At 37.0% G+C, this 18,880-nt stretch overlaps 1 protein-coding gene across 1 annotated transcript; it reads left to right on the plus strand.

Annotated features, from left to right (window-relative positions):
• Positions 1–148: 148 nt before the first annotated feature.
• gpc2 (glypican 2) lies at positions 149–15,972 on the plus strand. The gene is made up of 11 exons (XM_032557452.1): positions 149–631; positions 2,152–2,310; positions 4,167–4,300; positions 5,240–5,416; positions 5,543–5,623; positions 6,175–6,340; positions 8,098–8,228; positions 9,291–9,431; positions 11,127–11,263; positions 12,695–12,867; positions 13,808–15,972. The coding sequence occupies exons 1-11, from the start codon at positions 475–477 to the stop codon at positions 14,092–14,094; spliced, it is 1,743 nt and encodes a 580-aa protein (XP_032413343.1). The 5' UTR covers positions 149–474; the 3' UTR covers positions 14,095–15,972.
• The last annotated feature ends 2,908 nt before the right edge of the window (positions 15,973–18,880 follow it).

Below are 18,880 nucleotides of genomic sequence, written 5' to 3' on the forward strand. Positions count from 1 at the left end.
ACCATTATTCATCTGTGTGATGGCATTTTAAAATATTAAATCACTTGCGAAGATTTGGACGATTATTTTGAAAGGAATTCCTTTTCCGGTCTCACCATGGTTAATTCCCGTGGGTTTGACAGCGGTGGTGCGTCAAATGATGGTTAAGCAGCGCAAGGAGTTCCTCATTCATTCTCCTCCTGTGTTTACGCGCAGCGGCGGGTATCCCAGGAAAGGAAAAAATAAAGGAGGACACCATGGAAACACAAGTGATGTAAAATAATAATAATAATAAAAAAATCCAGACCGGATGTTGATCAGGAGCACCATGACTGCTTTAAAGGACTAATGATTTTGGATCTTGTCACTATTTTATACTTTTACCTGCATCTATCCGGGTCAGTCATTCATTCTGCGAGCCACTCTGGTCTTGCATAAACCCACCAGTCAGCCTACTGGGGTTTGCTTCATTTGATTTCGAGTCCCGCTGTGAGGATGGACACCCGGTTGCTGGTTTGGCTCTGCACCATCGCTGTCCTGTCGGGGACCCGGAGCCCCGCGGCTGCTGCGGGGAGAAGCTGCGCTGACACCCGGCAGGTGTACTCAGAGAAGGGGTACAGCACCAGCACCGCGCCTGTGACTCAGATCTCCGGTAAGACAACAGTCCCACTGCCTGTTTTGCTCAACTTGGGTGCAGCTTTCCGTAGCATGCCTTAGAATGAATAAAGTTGAATTTGTGTTCATGAAAGTCATATATAACATAACTAAGCCTCACATAATTACCCAAATAAAGTTACAATGTGTGTAAAAACGTTTTATATATTGGCTTTAATATATAAAACGGTAAAAAAAAAAACCAAAAAAAAAATCAAAACGCAATGTGTTGATGAAAGTTTTCCTCAAGAGACATAAAGCAATGCTGTTTAAAACAAATCACACCCGCCCCTTCCTCCCCTCTGCGCGGTTTAAATAGGATGATTAAGGGGATGAGCAAATTGCCAACACCGGTGCAACAAAGAACCTCGCCCCTAATTAGTCTTTGCACTAACCTACAGTTAAATCCGTGCATGCAAGCTACATATACAGGCTCTGTTCACTATAGGTAATCAGCAGGAAACGATGCAGATCTGATGTGGATTACAAGCATTTGCATTTGGGAATAATATAAAGTTTTGGCAGAAGGTTACAAGGAAATATGCCTTTTAGATTAAAATTAAAAAACAGGGGAAATGCTTCATGGACTGCTTTTTGAAGGTATAGCCTTGTACATGTAAATTACTACTTGGCAATCCTCCCACGCAGACACTGAGGTATTTTTATAATTAATGGTGGGTAAAAATGTTTTCTTGCGTTGCATATATTTCATGGCAAATCAACTTGGTGTAAAGCAACCGTAGAATTGATTGATTTTTGTGTGTTGGGCTATCACTGCCTGATTCTCTGCTGGCTGTCCCGTGGGCCAGGGGAGCAGATGGCCAGGAGAGAGAGAGAGGGTGAGGGATGAAGGGAGGCAGTTTAGAAATGGAAATACGGGGATGAGAATGGACTGATGGTGAGACACACAGAGAACAAAAGAAACCGAGAGGCACGTCAGGCAGGGAGGATTTGGGATAGACACTTTCCAATGTATTAACAACCAGATATTCATGCCAGGTGTAATTATGCTGCATAAACAAAGATTTGTACCCTTTGAGCGTTGTGTTATCCCCACCTCCTCTTAGCTGTTGTTTGCACATGTTATTACCTAAAGGAAGATGATTGAACCTCATTTGACAAAGAAAGAAAAATTGAATTTGAATAATTCATACAGATAAATTGCAATTTCCTTCCACAGCATTATCTTTAATTAGATTTCCCTATTAAATAACCTATTAATGGCAAGTAGAGTCGACCTTTTCCCTAAACAAATTTACTTTATTCTGACACCAGCAAGGTCATGTGGTTGTAATTATTGATGGAAAGCAGGAACATATAATTTTATATTTCACTAATCTTTTTTCTTTAAGTAAAAAGGAAACAAATAGACTTTTTCCTAACACCAGCAAGGTCACTATAATGAAGTTCTAATTACAGATGGAACATATCATTTTCTGTTTTACTAATGTTTTTTTTCTTTAAATAGAGGTACATCAGTCCTCAAACCTTGTGGTCCTTCGGATGTTTTTGTTGTAGGTGAGCACCTGCGACTTTGTCCTCAGGATTATACCTGCTGCTCCAGTCAGATGGAGGAGACTCTGTCACTTCAGAGTGAGAGGGACTTCTTGAAAGCCACCGAAGACAACAGCCAATTCCTCTTGACTACCTTCACACAGAGACACCGCCGGTTTGATGGTGAGAGGCTAATACGATATAATATTAAGTAATATGAGGTACTTCTGCTTTTATAATAGATTAGTAAGTTTAATTGTACCTTTAATCAAGAAAAAAACCTTCTTAAACCCAGAGGGCATCCCAATTCAATTCACTTCAAAAATACTTTATTAATCCCAAAGGGAAATTAAATGTTCTTGTAGCTCATTACCCAAGTTTCTTTAAAGTTGTTTTAGAAACTGATGGCTGTATGTAGAGAGGATCTCCTGTAGCAGTTTGTATTACAGTGATACTGAAGAGTCATCTGACTGAACACTGTTGCATAATAGTTTGATAAAGAGTCTATTTTATAAAAAGTTCTTCTTTGCACCATGATCTCTAGTGGATCCAGTGTTTTTTTTTTTATCATCAATCCTTTTTACTTCACTGGCTTTATATAAGTAAAGTACAGTTTAGTTTTTTAAAGTGCTTTAAAGGTATAGGAACTATTTTTCTTAGTTAATATATGCTCGTAATCCCACTACAACTATTATTGTCTACTCTGAAGTGGTCAAATATATTACATTTTATATCCCTGTTAATTGTTGTATTATCAAAAAGTAAAAAGTACATTTATTTCCATTTAAACTATTTACCTTTATAGTACCTACCATATGAATTTTGTACATTTTGAACAAGTAGAAAATAAAAAAAACATAGTTTTTATTTGTTTAGAAAACATCATGAAAATAAAAAACACTATACCATCTAGTTTGTATTGCTGTATAAAAAAAAACCTTTCACTAAGTATATAACATTTTAAATACCTTAGGATGTTTGTAGTAAGACTAATTATTTGTACACCTTTAAGTATGTTTAAATGTTTAAAGGCCTCTAAGTATGCTTAAGGTCTTAAATTTTACAACTATTATGTGATAAAGTAACATATTTTCTGTAACACAGTGGCAGCAGCACATTATCAAAAATCTACATAATTTGAAAGATTTTAGAGCTGCACCAGTCAGGTCTGGTCAAAGATCACCATGTGCCGATTTTCCTGCGATCGGTGATCGTCAAATAATTTCCTAAAATGTTGGATTTCTTTACAACTAGAAAACTCAGTTAGAATTTATTTTCTTCTTCCGCTCGCATTTAAAACTATCTGGACTTCAATATGAACTTAAGCAATAAACAAATCCTAGTTTAGTTGCTGTATGTGTTTTAGGTTTTCCATAGACCTAACAGAATTCATCCAAACTTAACAGAACTGGTTTGGATCGGACCCTTTCTTACCGCTAATGAAAATTATTTTTTCCACCTCCACTGCAGATTTCCTGTTGTAAACTTAAACTATTTTAAATGAACCACAATGACTTCACTATAACATGTGCTATCTAGCTAGTCTTAGTCAGAGTACACCTAACCACAGCCTGTAAACTGACCTTCATGATTAAAATTTGTTACTTGCCCCCTTTATGCATCTGGAAGTGGTTTCAATGAGTTTCTACTCTGAAGGCAATTTAGCATTGTGGTGAATTAACATTTCAGTGCAGCAGGTTTCTGTTTCAGCCTGCTCTCCAGCTGAATTTACACTTCTCCTCCTACCTGCCATGGACTGTTATCACCTTTTTTTTTAAGCCTTCATACTTTTATATAATGTCTGAGTCATATAAAGATGCTTAAGGAGTGGGAGACTGGATATGAGTCTTAAAGGCAGATTTTTAATAGAGTACGCGCTGTTATTTACTGCAGTTCAGGATCTGATGTCCCTGTAAGCTGATAATCTTGTGACATGGAGAGGAGGTGATGGACCGCCTACACAGAAATACAACTATAATGTATTAAAATAAAAGGTGAATGAGGTTTTCATCATAGTTAATCTTTCTATGTCTGTGCAGAGTTCTTCAGGGAGCTTATAGACCTTTCTGAGAAGTCTATGAACCAGATGTTTACCAAGACCTACGGCCGCCTCTTCACTCAGAACACACATGTCTTCCAGGAGCTGTTCGTGGAGCTTCGGAGATATTATTCCTGGTTGGTTTATTCCCTCTTCTATCCACCTGACCCCAGTCTCATATATATTCAGAAGTAACTTTTAAAAAAATAGCAGCAGAGAGATGTTAATGTTGGCTATAGGCTTACTAAAGATAGTAAGAGCAATCTGCCGAGCATCTGAAATAATTCATTGCTGAACTGCTGTTTTATTAAATCGTCAGTCTCTGTGGGCAGCAGTAAAGAACCAGATTTGTCTTTTTTTGAAGAGTGCTGGCATGCCGAGTGGAATTCAGAGGAAAAGAAAGGGAGGAAAATTGGATTCCCACAGATGCCAGACTGTTTCTAATTCTGTGCCATATCGCTCTGTTTTGGCACAACAGCCGTTTGCTGGCAAGTCCGTCTGCAGGCTGTCCCTTGCTTAGTCAACTCGTCTTTGTCTGCCAGGCAGCATGTTTGGCTAATTTGAGGCCGTATCCCCGACTGCAGATTGTACAATCGCAGACTCATTCTGTGTGGAGACCGATAAGTTTCACAGGCAGACAGCATGTCATGCCATATTATAGTCTAGCATTATGGCAGCAAATATTTATAATGTTTTAGCATTTATGTATCGTATGTTGAGCTCTGTTTAAATTATGGTTGATTTCCTTTTCCATCACCATGAGAGCAACAATGTGTTTCAGTCTTTTGAACTCCTGAAGAGCTAATTCAGGTCTAAATTAGTGTGTTATTTCAGTCACAAGTTGCTGACAGTCAATTAGTGTGCCTCCTCGACCAAATTAGTCTCATGTGATATTCCTTATTCTCAGTGTTGTGTTATGTAACTTCAAATGTATGATGACCTTTAGTACACAGACTTAAGATGTTAAATGCAAAATAAAGAATTAAAAAACATTTGTGAACATGTTCCCTATACGTGACCTTTTCATTTAGTGATGTATTTTCCCCCAATTTTCCATTACCCTTTTTGTCCTCAGGGGGCAGTGTGAGTCTGACAGAGGTCTTCTCAGACTTCTGGTCCGGACTTGTGGAGAGAGTCTTCTCATTGGTCAACCCTCAATATCAGTTCAGTGATGACTACCTGGAGTGTGTCAGCAAACACACTGAGCAGCTACAGCCGTTTGGAGATGTTCCTCGCAAACTTCGAGTGCAGGTGTGTGTGGGGGTGTGCGTGCGAGTGGGGGTGTGTATGAAGTACTGGCAGCCCCCCAAAAATCAGAAACCTGTCTTAAGAAAATAAAAGTTGGGTTCTGATTACAATATTTGGTTTGGTTTCCAGGTGTCCAGAGCTTTCATAGCTGCTAGAGCTCTATCTCAGGGCCTAGCTTTTGGTCGGGATATGGTAAATACGGCCACAAAGGTGAGTGATAATCCCAGATTAGTTTTGTCTTCTCTTGGCAAGTACAGTGGAACTATGTAATGAAGACAAGTAATCTTAATCTCACCCTTAAGCAAAAAATGTATTTTATTTCTAATAATAGCCACTTTCTGAAATAGCTTTTTTAAATGCTGTTTAAACTAAAAAAGGTCTGCTCTCTCAAGAACATTTAAACTAGTTATTTTTGTTTAATTTAAATCATAAGAGCACGTATCAATATTTCAGCAAGGGCCAGTATTCAACATTAGTGAATACTGTTGAATATTGATTTCAATAATCAATATTCAATGCCATCTGAATAATATTCAGTTGGCAATATGCAGTTGGCAATATTCAGTTGCTGAATGCCAACTGATTGCTGAATGCCAATTATTTGGCGTTCAGAAATGCCAACTGATTGCTGAATGACGGAAGACTGACTTTTATTAATTATTTTCTAACACAAGACTCCCTATGCTGATGCAAATCTGCCTTGTTTTAGCTTGCACTGTTGACATGGCGTGTTTTTGTGTTGTTTTTTGTCTGTTTTCCAGTTGACAGCAGATTCAGAGTGTGTGCGTGGCCTTATGCGTCAGTGGTACTGCCCCCTGTGTCGAGGCTTGCCCTTTCTCCGGCCCTGCCACTCGCTGTGCCTTAACGTGATGAAGGGATGCTTAGCCAATCAGGCAGAGCTGGACACAGAGTGGAACAATTTCATAGGTGAATCTGGGGATAAAAAAACAATCCACGCAACATGATGTCCTGGTATTTTTCCAATACAAATATAAAAATGGGACATATTTGTGAAAAGGTTTCAAGGATCCAACGTCATTCTACATTTTGCAGATTTTACCCATAAACTTACATCATTGCATTTCATTTTATTTTTCTTTTTAGTATAATATTTTCATGGATTGTGTTGAAAAATAGTAATAAAAATGCTAAAAGATTACCTATTTTAGATGCACATTATTTTCTGGAAACTTCATTAAACCCTATTTTTATAATGTTGTAGTACTTATCTCCATTTGGACCAGGTGACTCCTATGGTAAACAGTACCATATTTAAAGAGCAAAGCCCTTCATCAATATTCAGCTTGGTTGAGTGGACAGATCTCTGGAAGGTTCTAGTGGCTCCAAACCTTGATTTCTTTCATTTCCAAATAATATAGACCAAAGTGCTCTTTGGGATGTTCAGTGCTGACAAATTATTCATCCCCAGATTTCAACCTTCCCACAATCCACTCTTGGAGGTCTATAGACGGTTCCTTCGGTTGCATTGGTTTCTCCTCTGATTTGCATGGTCAGCTGTAAGACCATGGACTAGTTTACTTTAGTCATGTTCGATAAACTAAACTGACAAGAGGAGGATTCAAATCCAGCTGATAGTTTAGTGTCTCATAGGTGATAAGTGGAGATCAGATATACCTTTGTGCATCATCATAACGGGTAAATCATGTACCTGATTTATTTTCTATTGTGATTATACACTTTTTTGTATTGATCTGAAAAAAAGAGAACTATACTTAAATATCTCAAATAAAATATAAGCTTTAGTAAAGGGTTGAAATTACAAATAGCCCAGACTGATTGTATAACAACATATTAGTAAACTGCAGTTTAGAGAATTTTTTTCGTAAAGCTAGAACTTATTTAATTGTGTATTTTTTTTACTCTTAGTGTCGTTATTAGATTGAAAGCTGATTAAAGGCAGTAGCTCTCGTTCTTTTATTTTTTGATCTTCAGTATTTGGTATATTGGTGCTGCCATAATGTTTTTATTCCAGGAATTCATGTCATTATGCAAGCTGTGCTCTGCTGAACTGTTTGGTTTGCTGATGCTGGCCTCAGCTACATTTTAGTTTCTAGGTGAAGGAGGTTATGGATTTCAGCTAAATCGCTCACAACTTAACGTTCTTACAATAGAAAATGTCAGCTGCCAAATTACTTTCGGCAGCTTTTCAACTCATTAACATAATTATACTGGACAGACCAAAAGCTAGAGGTCTTTTATTACACCCTTGTCACTCATTTATTTTCACTTTCTTTTCTCCCTAATAAGTTCCTCCATTAATCATTCATGCCTTTCTGGTCTGTCACAACTGATCTGTCCTGTTGCGTTTTCTTTTCTCTTTCATCCAGCCTATACATTAGCTTTCATCCCTTATTCTTATTAAAAACCACTCACACTCATTTTAGGTATTCTAAATCACCGCTCACAATCACCAACCTTGTATTTTATATTCTCCTCTTTGTATTATTACAATTTAATAAAAAGTCTCTAAAAGATATGTAAAGTGAACCTTTTGGCCAGTAAAATGTACTTTTGGTTTCCATCCAGGCACAGCAAGCCTTTGTCTTAACATTTATTTGTTCTTACAATATGAGTTACAGAAAACCTATTTTTAGCGTGCGTTAACATATTCTGAACACTTTGCTGTTGTCTCACCGCAAACTTTTTCTCACTCTTTCTGCCAGATGCTCTTTATGTGGTATCTGAGAAGCTGGAGGGGCCATTTAACTTTGAGCTTGCAGCCGACTCCATTTCTGTAAAAGTCTCTGAGGCCATTATGCACATGCAGGAGAACAGTGTGAGCATCTCCAGAAAGGTAAGAAGAAGATATCTCAACAGTTGATTACATATAGAGATTAATTAAAACAGAACTGAAGTCATTTATGGGAAGGGTCCCGGGCCTTCTTAGCAAGAGGGGTCCTCCTTTGTTTTCCAAATAAACAAAGCTAGTATCTGAAATGACATCGGTATGACAAACTGAATTGCAAAGTTAGCTTTAGTGATAAAATTTCAAGGGAACTATCCATTTGTTTGTCCTGCTTCAAGCTTCAGTGCATGTTTTATTAGAAAAGCCTTAGGAAGTTCCAACATTGCTCAGTGTGCCCAGCAGAGATACTGTGACCCCTGACCTCAATGAGCTTTGATTCCTAATAAACTCAGGTGCAGTGATTACTGCTTTCCGCAAATTCATACATGGAACTCTTGCACAAAAACAAAACAAGTGCAGATTTTCAGAGTCCATAAACATAATTATCCTGTGTTCTCAGTATTCCAGGTTCAACTTTTATCTTGTTTAATTGTCTAATCTTCCAAATGGATATCGGGAAAAAGGGATTTAGAAGCAGAAAATGAGCGCCTCATTTTCTGTTTTCATTCCAGAAAACAACCATCCTTTGTGATATCTTAAGATTTTCTCCTTTAATTTATATCTCTGAAAATTTGGTGGCATTTAAAAATGTTTCATTACTACCGGTTTTGTTTGTGTGTTTTTGTTTTGAATCTCAGATAAGACTGCAAAGCTTCACTACTCTCTTTCACTTTTGGGTTTCACCATGCTTAAAAATGAGCATTTCGGTTCTTTGCTGTATGTGGGTGTAGTTGAAGGATCAATGTTGCATCTTGATTATTGATGCTTTGGAAATCAGTTTTTGGATGCGAGAGCCCACACAGTTTTACCTCTTAAGATTTTCAAACATTAAGTTGCTTCAGTTTGGAAGTTGAAGAATCTTGTGTTAAAAGCTTATGGTCAACTTTTGAAATGATGTAGGAAGCTGCATAGTAACTGCATGAATACAGAAATGTTGTATGACTTTGTAGCAGTAGGAAATCTGAAAATTCTCATTGCACATACACGTGTCTGATAAATCTTTCCTTGTAGGTCTTCCAAGGCTGTGGGAATCCATCTCCAGCAAGGAACAAACGTTCTCCCAGCGAGTCAGGAGGGAACAGGAAGCCCTTTCGCACCTACACCCCCGAGGAGAAACCCACCACAGCTGCAGGCACCAACCTGGACCGGCTGGTGAGTGGGAAAAAATGACAGCAGAGACTAATTGTAGCTTTAGTCCAGCTGTAGGCAGCTGAGAATCCTTTGGACATCCATAGCCTTTCATTATTAGAAACTTTAAAGCAAAATACTAGACCTAGCACTTTAATTAATATGCTAATATCTGTATTGTATTATTTAGTCACACTACTGTTATTTCAAACAACTGGAGCCTTCAGTTTGTACACCTGGAACAGTTTTTATATTTTGCCACATTCAAACCAGAGATATTAATGTATTTTATTGGCTATTGATATAGATCGACACCAAGTAACACATGAGTGTGAGATAGAAGAAAAAACATGGTTTTCGATTATTTTATACATACAAACTTAACATTCTGGTGTCCATATTTTTTCAGTTCCATTTAGTCCAATACAATCCAGTATAGTCATCTGCCTTCAGAAGTTGTCTACTTGGTAATGAGAGTCCACCTGTTTGTAATTTAATTCATCTCAGTATAAATCCAGCTGCTCTTTGAACACCTCAGAGGTTTGTTAGAGAACATTAGCACAACCAGCACCACGGAGATGAAAGAATGCAGCAGGCAGGTCTTGTTAAGTTATAAAACCGCATCCCTTTCAATGTCTCAGCAAGCGCCGTCCAATCCGTCATAGAAAAACATAAATTGTAGGGCAAAACTTTATACCTACCAAAACAGTGCAAAATTATCAGGCAAAATAAGAAGAGCATTAATCAGGAAAGCAGCCAAGAGTTCCAGGTAAACTCTGGAGTAGCTCCAAAAAACAAATCACAGCTCAGGTGTGAAATCTGTCAACAGGATGTTCTTAGTCATGCACTACACAAATCTGGACTTTATGAAATAGTTGCAAGTAGAAAGTCATTGATGAAAGAGTGCACTAAAAAGTCCTATTTTCAGATTTTGGACAAACTCAGTAGATGTGAAGGAAGGTACTGGTCAAATGACACTAAAAGTTGGGTACACATGCAGAACACTATGGGTGGTATGTAGGACTTCACATAATCCAAAACATTTCCATGGTTAAACATGTTATTGGGAGCGTTATGCAGGAATATGGAAGCTGAATTGATGGGAAGATGGAAGACCAGGTATCAAAGTACAAATGTACACCCTTTTTCAGCTTTTGTCATTTGTAAAAAAAAGAAAAAAGAAAAAAAAAGAAATTAAGACCAGGTATCCTTGTGTTTTGACTTCATAACTATGCACAATTTTGTGTTGGTTCATCTTATAAAATCCCCCAAAATAACATTAATGTTTGTAGTTGTAAAGTCAGATATTCAAGTGAATAAACACTTGTGTAAGGTACTGCATGTTAGGTCATTTAGTAAAACTATGTACAATGTACATGCTTTATCTGTAAACATATGAAATCAAAAATGCTTCCAGATAAATTCAATAAATCAAAAAGAGGGCAAAGTCAAACAAAGGTTGATGTTTTGGAAACATATTGGTCTTTCAAGGCAGAAGAGCTCACTTAGACCTACAAGATAAGGATGAGCATTGATGTGTTAGTGTATTAATTATATGTCCAACAAAGGAAGTGTGGTGTAATCAGTAAACAGTGTCATGTCTGCTTTTCACATTGCCCACCATCAGGACCGTACATGGTTCTTTCAGCCAGCCGAACAAAGACTGAAACTTCAAAACGAAGTCTGAATCATTCCCGGTATCCTTCCACCTCCACACAGGTTACTGAGCTGAAGGAGCGACTGAGGCCTATGCGAGGCTTCTGGGTGTCCCTCCCACACACCATCTGCAACGATGAGAGGATGGCTGCCGACGTCACTAATGAGGACCGCTGCTGGAACGGGCAGACCCGGGGGAGGTGAGCCAGATCAGAGGAAAGTGACTGGAGGTGATGAATGTGGGGAAGGTAGGAGAAGCTTTCAGGAATAGACAGAGGAGGAGAGAGTGAGGGAATGTATTTTATTTAGCCTCCACCAGTCACCCACATGCTCTCTGCAGGAAGCTTGGTTTTATGCTCACAGATCCAGCCAAGATAGCAGGTTTGACATTATAAGACACGGTATGACACAAGTCCATTTGGATTGGTGAGAGGAGAATGAAGTCTAGTAATACTGCTGCATTAAACGACAGTGAGACTATAACTACACTGAAATTAGACACGCTAATCAGAACTAGAATAGCAGCCAGATTTACTGCCATCAAGTTTCATTCTTTGCTAAAGCCAACTATATTATTTAAAGATTGCAATAACTTTGTTTTTATTATTTCTTCAATTTTTGCTTGATTGAGCTGTATGTTTTCCATCACACAACAAAGGCTTACATCTGATTAAAATAAAAAGGATAGGTATTTTGTTTACCTAAATACAAAGAAAGAACCACAGACAACGTTTATGAGTTTTCAACCAAGCTTCTGCAGAAGGAGAAAACATAGCAAACCACTTCTCCAAGGTGTTTACCATGCGTTCTGACTCCCTGCAGCAGAGCGTGTCTTTTTATTAAGCAGGAGAAAGAAGGGAGTCGAGAGTGAAATGTGGGAGAGTGATAAATCAAATAATGGCTATTCTGAAACAAGGAAGAACACATTAACTAACACACAGGCCCTTTAAGGAGGATCCCTAGATTAGAAAGCAGCTGCAGCTTCAAGGTTTAGGGAAAAAGCAAAGTTTTGTCTTTCACACTGTTTAACAAATTCCTCCTCTCTGGGGTGTGAATACTAAACTTATGAATGAAAAGCAAACTGGTAACTACTTATGTAAGAATGATAACAAAACATAATTATTCTAACAAAAAACATCTAATAAAAAAATTCAAATAGCAATGTTAAAATTAGGCTTTCTTTTATTAAAGGAATCTCCAAACCAACCTGACCCTATGTAAAAATAGAAATGTACCCCTTGGTAATTCATGAATTAATTTTGATTATTCACCTTTTGGGTTCAATTTAACACCTTTACTATCTATAGAATCAAGAAATATTTGAGAACCTGCCTGACAGCCTGAGATAAACAAGGTCAAAAAACAAAAAAATAAATGTACATGGAAATCTTTCTGTAACATTATATGTTAGTTTGATTTGAATTGAAGCTTATTTGCCACATCAATGACTCAGTCTCAAACAAAACATGGTCATCTGGTAGTTTCTCATGACGCAGCAGTTACAACAGCCTGGACTTTGAGAGCTAAAACTTCTCTTTCACTGCTGTGATTAAGACAGGAAATAATTTGCTCAAAATCACAAAATTTATGGTTTCTGGATGGGAAGTATGTGAATGACTTTGTGTGTTCAGGTACCTGCCGGATGTTACAGGCAACGGACTCGCCAGCCAAATAAACAACCCAGAGGTGGAGGTGGACATTGCCCGTCCAGATGTGAAGGTCAAACAGCTAATCGTGGATCTGAAGGTGGTGACCAACAAACTGAAGCATGCTGAACGCGGACAGGATATAAATTTCATAGACAGTGAGTTTACCTTTAGTTACCTTTCTGAAGTATTCAACGTTTTTGTCACAGTTTTGTTTTTATTGGGATTTTGTGAAATAAATCAGTACAAAGAATAGCTGTAATCACCCTTCCTGGCTCAATTCCTCACAAAACCTCCATTTTCTGCCATTAAAGTTTGCTCATCTAGAGATTGAACATTTAGACCATTCTTATTTTCAATTCAGTCAAAATGGATGAAGAACATCAATGAACATCATCCAATGACATTTTTAAAACTCGCCACAGATTCAAAATTAGATTAAGGACTGAACTTTGACTGGGCCATTCTATCACATGGATATACTTTGATCAAACCTCTCGATTGAAGCTTTTTTTAGTGTTGTTGTTCTGCTGGAAGGTGAACCTCTGCAAAGTTGAACAAATTATTTAAGTGAGCCATGATCACTCCCGACCCCATTAGGGACAAAGGGTGAACAGAGAATGGATGGATGGATGGATGGAGCCATGATCACTGCAGCACCGCTATAAATGAACTCTTTGTCCAGCCTATTAGATTAGGTGAATAAGGTGGATCTTTGTAGATTTTTTTTCTCCATTGAAAAGGAGGAGTATCAGAGTAAAAGGAAAATACAAGAGCACACCACATTTCTTCCTTCATTCACGAATGAGGGAAGAAGAGAGCGGGAGATGCTTTAACAATTCCTAATTGTTAAAGCATTTTAAAAAACCATTTAACTTTTGCCTTCCACTTCACAATTATGTACTATTTTGTGTTGATCACATAAAATCTCAAGAAAATATTATGTATCATGTCGTAACATTACATGTGGAAAAATCTAAAGGGAACTGTAAATCTCCAAAGGATTCCGTTTTGTTGTGAAATCCATATTTACTGGCATACATCTTCTTATTGCCTCCAGATTGAATATAAATGCATCTGTTTTTATTATTATTTCAGGTGAGGAGGGCAGTGGCTCAGGGGGTGGAGATCATGATGAAAGGTACAGTGATGATTGGCCAGGTTATGGCCCTCACTCTCCTCCGTACAGCAAAACCCCACGTAACCCCGTCTCCAATCCGGCAAAGCCTACGCGAGGCCGGGAGAGAAACGGGTCCAAGTGGAGCAGAAACCATGGCCAGGGGCGCATCAAAGCCTCTGCCACCTCTCCTCATCTGCACATTTCCTCCCTTGTTCCCTTGTTGTCCTTGCAGTTTGTGATCATGGTTTCCCCCTTGTGGAGATAGCTGGTTATTGCAATCTGGAGGTATCGTGGGGAGTTTTCTGTCATGCTGCCGTCTTAAGCACATTCTGAAGATTTTAAAAAAGCAATTCCATTGCAAGGACAAACCCAGGCTAAATTAGCAATAAAGAAAACACTGTTTTTTACACTACACTGAAGAAATCAGAATGAAATTCTCTCTCCCCAATTATCAAAAGCAAACATTCCCCAATTTTGAGGTAAAAAAAACAAACAAGACAAGTAGAGCTATGTTTTAAGTGCCACTTGTGAGATTTTGACCTATTGGAGTTTGTTACTGAATGGTGTACTTTTTTGATGAAAGTTGAAAGAGATTTTTGTATTATTATTTCACATCAAGTGAATTAGCACATTTTATGAGTGTTTGAGACAGTGAATAGTCTCATCTGTGAAGTAGAGGTTAGTGGTCCCAATTATTATTATTATGTTTCAGCAAAAAGTTAATTCAGACCAAGGACATCTGTTTGCTACTTGCTTTTCCTTGATTGACTTTGAGCCTGTTACTTTTTTTTTTGTCTTGTCTAGGAGAGGTCTTTAACTTACATGTCCAACTTGATCCTAGAAATAAAAACAAACACTTTACTCTGATAACCAAACCAGGGGCTGAGTTTGAATGTAAAGTATTAAAAATTTTTTTTAACTTATTTGTAAAATGTTTTGTTGATATACATGAGTTTGAAGGCACTGATTTGTGTAACTGGAAAAAAAGAGAACAGTAAAGGTGCATTTATAATCATGATCTTAGAATATAGTCACCATACTATTGTAAAACAGTTTCCATTATTTGAAGTATTCTTCTATGGTTTAGTCAGATCTAAACAAATATGATGATCCCATCTTATGAGTGACTTTTTCTGGCTGTTTGGAAATTTTTCTACTTTCTTCTTCCAAAAATAACAAAGAACGATCTTTAACTCTAACGTGATTTTGAGTTATTAGAAAAAACCCAAAACAGTTGGTTTCAAAGAAAACATGTTTGAATGATATTCAGAAAGCTTGCCGTTTGACACTGTGGACAAAAAGCTTAACTTGTGGGAGATTATTGAATAATAATTTTCTGATTGTGTTGTATTGCTTGGCTATCAAATTGTTGCAAAAATTACATACTGTATGTTGAGTCAGTACATATAATGGATGTGCATGGTATTAAGTTGTAAATGCGGTGCACCATATTTACCAACTGAAAATTTGGATTTTAATTTGCTGCCAACAAACTCTAGATGTTTCTATGTTTTTGAATTTTATTTTGAGGTAAAACTACTAATCAGCTGTTTGCTCATTTAAAGACTCATGCACTAAGAACATTTCCCAAAATGTCAACACAAAGTTACTGAAGTCTGTTGGTTGGTCTTTTGAAGAGAAAAGAGGCACTGAGACTCGAAAAGAATGTAAAATGCTGCAAACGGACACTGGAAAATCTGGTTTTGACAGAAAAAGAAATGCTCCATTATACAAAACAGCCACTGTAGTAAAAAAAAAAAAAATCAAGCATTTATTTGCTCTGCTTTAAAAATGTTCATTCTGAGCTAAACTTTTTCATCGAATAACACCAGCAAGCCAGAAGTTATTGTCAGTTCAGAAAAAAAGCCTTCCAGTAGAAACAGGGGCATTCATCTGCATTGTTTCACCACACACAGTATTAAATTACAAAACAAATGAATGAAAGTGTTTTAATTATGTGCTTTTGATGATCAGCAGTGGCAGCATCCGTTGTATATGTTAAACTTCAGGAACTCTTTCTCTGATAACTTCTGCAAACATTCCTGTCAAGGTGAAAATATGGCACAACTTTTTTTCATGTTGTAACTGTTTTTTGGTATCAAACCAGTGATATTTTCAGCTTCAATAAAAACCTGAAGGAAAATTTTTGTTCCCTTTCTTATTTCACAAAATACATGAAAGCACAGTTAAAATCTGCATTCTTGACATTTAAACATTTATACTGAGGTATAAAATCTTATTTTTGTGTCATTATGCTATAGAAGAGGGTATATGCAATAGCATCCAATAGCATATTGCATATACCCTATTGCATATACTAACCACAGTTAGCTGCTTACACAATCTGCAAATCTGCCAATTCATGGGGAGTAATGTGTTGTTTTATGAGAAAAACAAACTCTGAATGTCTTTGTCAAAAAATATGAGAAGCAAGAAAAGGTCCAAACTTTTGTGTTAACACTGTGTGCAATAAATTGATTAGAAGAAGGATGTGCAGTCAGTTTAACCTATAATTTTTTTTAATCAATTTAACTTTAATTACGAGCAATAAAAAAGTTCTAATAAACATTTATGCTCACACCAATTCAGCACAGAACAACCAACCACTGAAATAGATATGAATAATTCAGCAGACTTAGAAAAATAAACTACCACCAGAGGGCACCAAAGGATTTTTGAACATCAATTCAGCATCTGGGGCCAAAAATTAATGCGACACCAACTACAAAAAAAGGATGCAACAATTTCACAAGGGCGACAGGAGCAATCAAATAAAATCTACCAGCAGGGGGCACTAACGGATTTTTCAACACTATTTCAGCGTCTTAGGCCCAAGGCCGTCAAAAATAAATGCAACAGCAACTACTCAAAAGAATGTCAATTTTTCAAATGGCTAAACAAAGAAACAAAATGTACCTTTAGGGGGCACAAAAGGTTTTTTCAGCACCAAGTCAGCATATTGGGCTTTACAGAGCCTCCAAAATATGATGCAACAGCAACAATGCAGTTTCATCCAGAAGATAATCTTTTAAAATTATTATTACCAAATGAATTTGGTAATTATAATTAAATTATTATTTTATGTCACTGATAAGAATATAAAACATCATTTTAAATTCAGACATAAAACATGTATTAAATCCAATGACTTTAAATATTTTAAGATGTTAAACTGCTTTGTTATTTGCAACTTAATGTATTTAGTTTAGACTCTAATTAGATACGTTGAGCTGCATCCTAATGTCTCCCATTTATTAAAACTCATGCTAGAAAACCAACAAATCAACACAACAACTCAAGAGGAATCTGACTAGCTTGATGTACTTAATTTATGGTGCTTGAGCTGATTTTCACACACGTCACAGTACAGCACAGTGGCAAACAGCAATGACGGAAAATTTAGCCTCAGTGTGGTTGTGTGGTCAAGATGAGGTGTGAATTCACATCAGGTTTTTTTTAGTCTACGTTTCAGCCATAACAAATATAGCTTTTATATGCTGTTTTGTTTTTTTAGCGCCAGAATGTACTAAAATAACCACTCCCAATGCACGTGCTATGACAGTTGCAAGCTGAAGTTTCCATTGCGGTAAATGCGGCTGTGGGTCTGTTCTTCATTCGTTACTTAGACATGCTGCTTAGTCACTATTCCGACCCACATGTTTTAAAAGGTGCAAAGAGCTGAGTTGCTAATCATTTTGTTGATCAGTCTCAGTCAGGAGTTTCAATCTTGAAATGACCCCCTTAGACCTTTTGCAGACAAAGCCAAAGGCACATGTGGGATGTGATTGCCATGGAGCTGAGAAACTCTGCCACCCATTTTCTGTTCCTCGTCTAGTCTGCATTGTGCACCAGTGCGCACCCGAGCTTTTAAACAGGTGGGGCGAGGCTTTCTGAACGGCCTTCCACGCATTGTCAGTTTAGAAAAAACCCATCCTAAATCTACCACTACCATAAATAAGTGAAATATGCAACCTCACAGAAAGATAATTCAAATCAAAGCCCTGCTTGATGCAGCAGAGCTGCACCCCATGCATGGCGGTTTTTGTTTTCTTGATTAAACTCACATAAGACGGTCAATATTATTAGGTAGTCCTCCTGTTCCATGTCATTTATCTTTTGAAAAACGTATTATAGCAATGCCTCAAGATTTTTCTTCATTTTAGTATAATCAGTTTAACCTGATGATGCTCACCTTCTGACAATGCAGACAATAAATTCAGGAGTGGGTTGTCATCACAGGTTTTCAGAGATGGAAAGTAACTAGTTACATTTACTTTACTTTTTGGAAAAACTATACTATGAGGAATAGTTTACCACACTGTGCTTTTTACTTTTGCTTCAGTAATATTATGAAGCAGTGCTACTCTCGCATGAATGACATTTTTGGATGTTTGACCACCATGACTAACTTCCCTAAATGAAGAACAAAGATGCTTTAACCATGAATTCACCAGACGCACGCTTAAAACTTCAGATTATGTTAGGGTCAGACACATCCATCACCTGCAGTCAGTATTGGTATTATTTTCATAAGTTTTATAATGAAAAAATATGTTTATTTCTTTTCCAAATCTACATAAATGTGTTATTTTGTAATTATATTTGTATTTTTTTCATTTTGATCTCCAAAATACCAGGGTTTACATGTTACTTTAGATGTTTGTTTTTCTGATGACGTGATCTTTTAATATTAAATGAGATATTACCATCATTTACTCTATACTTAAGTAGCCTCAAAATAAAATAATTTTTTACTATTACGTGATTGATTTATTGGATAACTCCATTCAACCTTTACTTGAGTAAAAATATGCTGAATTAGTGGTACTCTTGAGTGCAATTTTTGGATACTCTACCCACCTCTGCTGGTTGTTTTATTAGAAAAACAAACTCTGAAAATCTTTGTCAAAAAAATATGAGAAGGAAGAAATGGTCCAAACCTTTGTTTTAACACTGTGTGCAATAAATTGATTAGAAGAAGGATGTGCAGTCAGTTTAACCTATAATTTTTTTTTTTATCAATTTAACTTTAATTACGAGCAATAAAAAAG

Source organism: Xiphophorus hellerii, unplaced genomic scaffold (genome assembly GCF_003331165.1).
Source record: "Xiphophorus hellerii strain 12219 unplaced genomic scaffold, Xiphophorus_hellerii-4.1 PGA_scaffold_75__1_contigs__length_250000, whole genome shotgun sequence".
NCBI lineage: Eukaryota > Metazoa > Chordata > Actinopteri > Cyprinodontiformes > Poeciliidae > Xiphophorus > Xiphophorus hellerii.

Bases quoted from the DNA above. Each gene is read 5' to 3' on its own strand.
- gpc2 (XM_032557452.1), top strand. From the start codon at position 475: ATGGACACCCGGTTGCTGGTTTGGCTCTGCACCATCGCTGTCCTGTCG. The intron at 2,311-4,166 runs GTGAGAGGCTAA...ATGTCTGTGCAG, and splicing joins GAGACACCGCCGGTTTGATG to AGTTCTTCAGGGAGCTTATA. The intron at 8,229-9,290 runs GTAAGAAGAAGA...CTTTCCTTGTAG, and splicing joins GTGTGAGCATCTCCAGAAAG to GTCTTCCAAGGCTGTGGGAA.